General features: G+C 53.5%; 1 protein-coding gene across 2 annotated transcripts in view; it reads left to right on the top strand.

Annotated features, from left to right (window-relative positions):
- The first annotated feature begins 542 nt into the window (after positions 1–542).
- The window catches only part of FA2H (fatty acid 2-hydroxylase), a 54,159-nt gene continuing 48,701 nt past the window's right edge, over positions 543–6,000 (top strand). Inside the window, exon 1 of one of the 2 annotated variants that reach the window (XM_061386737.1) lies at positions 543–1,043. In XM_061386737.1, coding sequence (XP_061242721.1) covers positions 675–1,043 — 369 coding nt within the window. In that variant the 5' untranslated portion in view covers positions 543–674. The remainder of the gene's footprint in view (positions 1,044–6,000) is intronic. The other variant, XM_061386738.1, reaches the window with a different exon arrangement.

The raw sequence follows: 6,000 nt of genomic DNA, 5'->3' as shown, positions 1-6,000 counted from the left end.
GGTGGGCAGATTCTTCAGCTTCTGAGCCACCAGGGAAACCCATTATTAAATATTAAAATATTTGCCTCCGCCAATATAAAATATTTATCTATTTATTATTAAAATATTATGTGTTGTGATTACAGGGTTTGGGGGCGCCAGAGGCCAGCGTCTTGGTTGCGTTACTCTAGTCACACTGCCTCTCCTCCTCGTCACCCACTCCTGGCGCCTGAGGATGGAAAGCTGAAGGTTTCTCCCAGGTGGCGATCTGGGAGATCGGTGGAGATAAGGCAGCGGCGGTGGCGATCAGGCCAAGGAGCACGTCTGTCCGGACCGCCGCCGACGACAGGAGGACTCGCCCTGCCCCCATCCGCCTGCCCCTGTGCTCTCGACAACGAGACGCACCCGGCTGGCGCGCCCTCGGCCTGCCTAGGACCACCCGGTGCAGCGCGGACCCCGGCCTGCCTCGGGCCACCTGGCCGAGCGCGCCCTCGCCGGCCCGCCCTGCTCTGCCAGGCGTCCCGCCGGCCAATGGCGAAGCGGCCCCCGCGGAGTCCCGCCGCGCGGCCAATGGGAGCGCGGCATGCAAATGAGCAGGTGCGGTGGCGGCCGGCCCGTCAAGGCGGCGGCGGCCGAGGGCTGCCAGAGGCGCGCCGGGCAGCCGCCGAGCCAGCCGAGAGCTCCGCTATCCCGCCATGGCCCCCGCTCCGCCCCCCGCCGCCTGCTTCTCCGCCGCCGAGGTCCAGCGGCGCCTGGCGGCCGGCGCCTGCTGGGTCCGCCGCGGGGCCCGCCTCTACGACCTCACCGGCTTCGTGCGGCAGCACCCGGGAGGCGAGCAGCTGCTGTGGGCGCGCGCGGGCCAGGACGTGAGCGCCGACCTGGACGGGCCGCCGCACCAGCACTCGGCCAACGCGCGCCGCTGGCTGGAGCAGTACTACGTGGGCGACCTGCAAGGAGATCCCGAGGTACAGCCGAGCGGTGGTCCCACACCCCTGCTTCCTCCCCCACCACCGGCTCACCACTGCCCTCGAGCCCCGTGCACCTGCGCTCCAGGAGGGCCCAAGGTGACAGCCACCTTCTTCTCTCCTGGTAACAAACCCCTGTCCGCCACCACTGGCTCCCCAACCAGGAATTTGCCCTTCCTTTCCAGCACTTCCCCTGACCCTCTGCTGTCTGCTACTTCTCCCACCTCCCAAGGTATCTCCTACTTCCTGCTGGTTCCTGCTGCAGCCTCTGGCCATCTGACGTCTTGGGTCACTTTTTCCCTCCCAGCCCCTCACACACCCAATCTTTCCTTCCTGTTCCCTTATCAGCCTCTCCCTTTTTGCAACTTCTTTTCATTTCTGTTTGAATAATAGCTTCCAGGCTCACCTGTCCTCCCCTCCCCATCTCACTCTACTCCTGCATCCAAAAGGCACAGGCTGGTCACCCTTCTCAGTTTAGATTTCCCTGTGCCACCTTGTCTTGCGCCAGGGCTTCCCTGGCCCAGTGGAAAAGTTGGGGCAGTGCCTTAGACGGCCTGTGTCCTCCCGCCCTTCAGATCTCCCTTCGTTTAGTGCCCTGAGAGCTGGCCTGGGTGTCCAGCAGAGTGACGTGACGGGGTATGCCAGTTTTGCTAGGGAGAGGGAAGTAGCACTCTGGGCTGCATGCAGCTGTGCATTCCAGGCTCATGATGATATTCAAACCTCTGTCTGATCCCCGGGTGTATTTTATTATCTCCATTTTAGGATGTGGAAACTGGGACCCAAAGAGACAATATAGTAGTTTGAGGTCAGTTTGTGATCTGAGGGAATCTGAGCTAGATAGTAGAAAAGTCAGGTGTGTCTGATTCCAAAATCAGTACGCTATCCATTCCAAGAACCTTTGGGTGTGGGAGATGATCTTATCTATTGGGCTCCAGGTAAGCCTGAGCCAGAGGCAAACTGACTCTTCAGGGCTACCCCAGGCCCAGCTGTAGGACTGGGGACAGTGGGGCCATCATGCTTGGACATAAACCAACAGGTGCTCCCTGCTTCTAGCTCTTCGTTCAAGATGGCCCCAGCAAATGCTTTTAGGTCTTTGGATGAAAGGACTTGACTCTCACTGTTCCAGGTGTCTTCACTGAATCATCCTGCCCAGTTCTTTAATCATTGATTCACTCACTTGATGTGTTGATGATTGGCAGCACTGAGCTAGGTACTGATACCAATGGACTGAGGTACCAATGGACAAAACAATGTGGTCTCATTCATGGACCTAACACGCTGTGGTAATTCTTCAGTTGCCTGGTGCTATCAGAGTAGGAATCAGGGAGAACTTTCTGGAGAAAGTACTGTTTACTCTGGGAGCTAATCAGTGGATACCTGGCTTTAGCCAGGTGGAATGTGGTGAGAACAACACTCCAGACAGAGGGAACAGAATACCTGGAGGCTCTGAAGGGTAAGGACTTGGCAGAGTCAAGGGACAGAAATAAAACCAATGTGACCAGAAGCTGGTGGGCACGGAGACGGAAGTGGAAGGAAGCCGGAGATCAGCCAGGCGGCTGTGGTCAGGATTTGGGGCATGATTCTAAGAACAACCAGAAGCCAGGGAATGGATTCAAGCGGGGATGTTTCATGGTCAGATTTGCACCTTTGGAAGAGCATCCTTGCTGCAATGATGAGAAGGAGTGGAGGGAGCCAAAGTGGGTGTGCGGAGACCAGGCAGGAGGCTACCCTGTAGCCCAAGTGAGAGGTAACAGTGGCTTTGACCAAGAAGAGGGGAAGATTGAATTTGGGAGACTTCATAGGTAAAATGACAGGACTCACTATTCTGCAGCAGGAGCCCAGTTTAATGTTGGAAGCTGACATTTGGTGTCAGGTCATGCCGAAGGGGTTTAGCTGTAGGTATAACTGAAGCTGAGTGCAGGAAATGAGAGGCAGAGGCCAGAACACTAGAGACTTCCAGGCATGTGATGGCTTATGGAAGGCATCCTGTACTGTAACTATAACCTATCAACAGGAGCCTAGGGTGTGACCTCTCCTCCCAGCACCGTCCAGAGTATCTCTCCTGAGATGGCTCCACCTCCCGGCTCTGCTAGCCACCCAGCACTGTGGTTTGATTTGGCTTTGTTTTGCTTTGCTTCCCTCATAGCTCAGTTGGTAAAGAATCTGCCTACAATGCAGGAGACCCTGGTTCAATTTCTGGGTCAGGAAGATCCCCTGGAGAAGGGATAGGCTACCCACTCCAGTGTTCTTGGGCTTCCCTTGTGGCTCAGCTGGTAAAGAATATGCTCGCAATGCGGGAGACCTGAGTTCAATCGCTGGGTTGGAAAGATCCCCTGGAGAAGGGAAAGGCTATACCCACTCCAGTATTCTGGCCTGGAGAATTCCGTGGACTGTGTGGTCTGTGGGGTTGCCAAGAGTCGGACACAACTGAATGACTTTCACTTTCACTTGCTTTGCTTTACCTAACCTTCAGAGAAGGCTCTCAGTTTGCTTCCTATGCCTGCCCTCACCTGTTGCTCCAAGAGTCCCAGTGTGGCCATGTTTCAGGTGTCCTTATAACTGGGCTCCCACCTGAGGATATGGGGGAAAAAACTAACATCATACTTACAAACCTGTGGCCCAGACTTGACCTATGGCCATAATCACCCAATACTCCAGTTGCTTGTCAGCTTCCGTCTGCAGATTTCTATTCTGGAAACAAGTGTAGGGTTGTCTTTATATTGAGGAGGAGAGGTAGCCAGACGAGAAATCTAGAGAAGCTGTCCCATCAGAGAGAAGCCCTCCGTGTAAGGCCTGAACACAGAGAAGACACTTCTGTTCTTCTCCCTGGTTAAGCCCTCCTAGCAGCCCCTGTGCTGCCTTCTCCACCTCTCTCCTCTGCTCGGACTTGACCAGGGACACTGACACCTGTTGAGGCTAGAACCCAGCTCCTGTAACGTGAGGACAAGGAGGGGCCTTGACAGGCAAGGGAGTATCATGAACCAGCTCTATTCTCTGGGGCTCATTTCTGAATGTTGCCCATCCTCAGAATCCTTCTTCCCAAGTGTAGTCCTTGGCGAGGAGCCTGCTGGAGCTCTGCCATAGAATTGCAGGGACAAGACTCAGCCCCGTTGGTTCCCCTGTTCCCCACTTTACCACACCCCCTCTGTATACACACTTACACACACATTCATTCACACTCACAGGAAAGCACACACACGTGAAACAAGTCAGACTTGTTTAAGCCAACATACTGTGGGATGAGACAAGGTTTGTTATAGCCTTGGACTTGAGGAAGAGGTGAATCAGTGATGACTGAGCAGGGAAGTTGGCCCTCTTCTCAGCCGGGTGCTCTGGGCTCCTCACTCCAAGCTTAGGTAAGAGTGGCTCACATTGTCAGGGGGTGTGAACCCCATTGATTGAGCTGCAACCAGCTTTTTTTTTTTTTTTTAAGAAATAAATGACCTCCCATGAATCAGTGTCCCAGTTTTTTTTTTCAAATTGGCATAGGACTTGAACTATTTAATGTTTATCTGTAAGTAGACTCACTATCTGTTTTACCACTTACTTGCCCTGGGCATTATTACCAGTGAAATCACAGGTTTTACATGCATGTTGAAAATAGAGCTGTTAAAATAAATGCTCATCCTCCCATCCCCTAAAATCCTGAGCACCATCAGTGAAGTGAGTATCACACTTTGGAAGACACCTAAAGCGAAGCTTCTTAACCCTGGTGACCCGCGGAGTATTTTCTGAGATTGATGGAAGAGATGAAATAATGTGTAAAAACGCATGGTTGTGCATTTTTCTGGTGAGAGAGCTACAGCTTTCATCACAGTCCAAACAGAATCCTTCCCTCACTCCAGACCTGCCGCGATGAGGAAAATAACTCTGAAAGGGCAGATCATATTCCCCCCACCATATCACACTGCTAGACCTCAAGAATGCTTCTTGTGGGCAGACATCTAAGCTAGCCCCTGGAGAAAAGCCCTGTTTGAGGAGACCCTGGAGGAAGGCAAGCCCTGACTCCCAGCGCCTCGCCTGCTGTTGGGCTAACCCTGCTTTCTGAATGTCTCTGGGTGTCGTGTCCTAGTCCCGCAAGGCATACCTATCTCTGAGTGGCTGAGAAATCCACAGATTCTGCCATGTGTGCTCTGCCAGGTTCTGAGGGTCCGGCCATGCAGAGGTTCAGAGCTTGAGTAATTAAGGAGGAGATCTAAGTGCAGGAAGACTCAGGGTTTCCACCCCACCCCAGGCTCCAGAACAGCTTGAGCACAGCGCAGCTTGGAGCACAGGTCTGAGCGGAGAGTTCAGGTAACAGCCGGTGCTTGGGGAACTTGCCAGACTGCCCCACCTGCATAGCAGAGTGGGCATGACAAGTCTGCTGACTGACAGGGATCACGCTCTGCTTAGCCTACAGGAGGGCCCCCTAAATGGGCCTGCCTGGCCCATCAGCGGCTACCATCCTTTGCTACCTGCCAGGGCCTTGTGGTGGCAGGTGTGCTTTACCTGGAGGATGAAGCTAGTGCCAGCTGGGAGAGAGCCAGGGACCCAAGTCATGGTGGTTCCATGTGACATGGGGTAAACACAGGCTCCAAGACTGCTCCCTGGTGTCACGCTGGAATTCAGAGAAGGGGCTTCAAGACCTAAATTAAGGGGAAGGTTGAAATTAGGGCTTCCCTTATGGCTCAGCTGGTAAAGAATCCACCTGCAGTGCAGGAGACCTGGGTTTGATTCCTGGGTTGGGAAGATCCCCTGGAGACGGAAAAGGCTACCCTCTCCAGGGTTCTGGCCTGGAGAACTCCATGGACTGTATAGTCCACGGAGTCACAAAGAGTCAGACACAACTGAATGACTTTCACTGTCACTGGAAGTTAGGACTCTATGGGGGAAATTAAAAGAAACAGGAATCTCAGAAACACCTGAGAGTAATCATTTCTGGAAGCATTCCCAGCAGAGAACCAAAATTGATGCCTGAGCAGCTCCCATCGTCTTCACTTTCTTTATTATTTATCTTAAGACACACACTCACCATTGGTCCATACGTTGCCTTCCGTTCATTTAGACAGACAAGTTG

The sequence above is a fragment of the Bos javanicus genome, chromosome 18 (assembly GCF_032452875.1).
Source record: "Bos javanicus breed banteng chromosome 18, ARS-OSU_banteng_1.0, whole genome shotgun sequence".
Classification (NCBI taxonomy): domain Eukaryota; kingdom Metazoa; phylum Chordata; class Mammalia; order Artiodactyla; family Bovidae; genus Bos; species Bos javanicus.
This window is presented reverse-complemented; position numbering and strand designations above follow the sequence as displayed.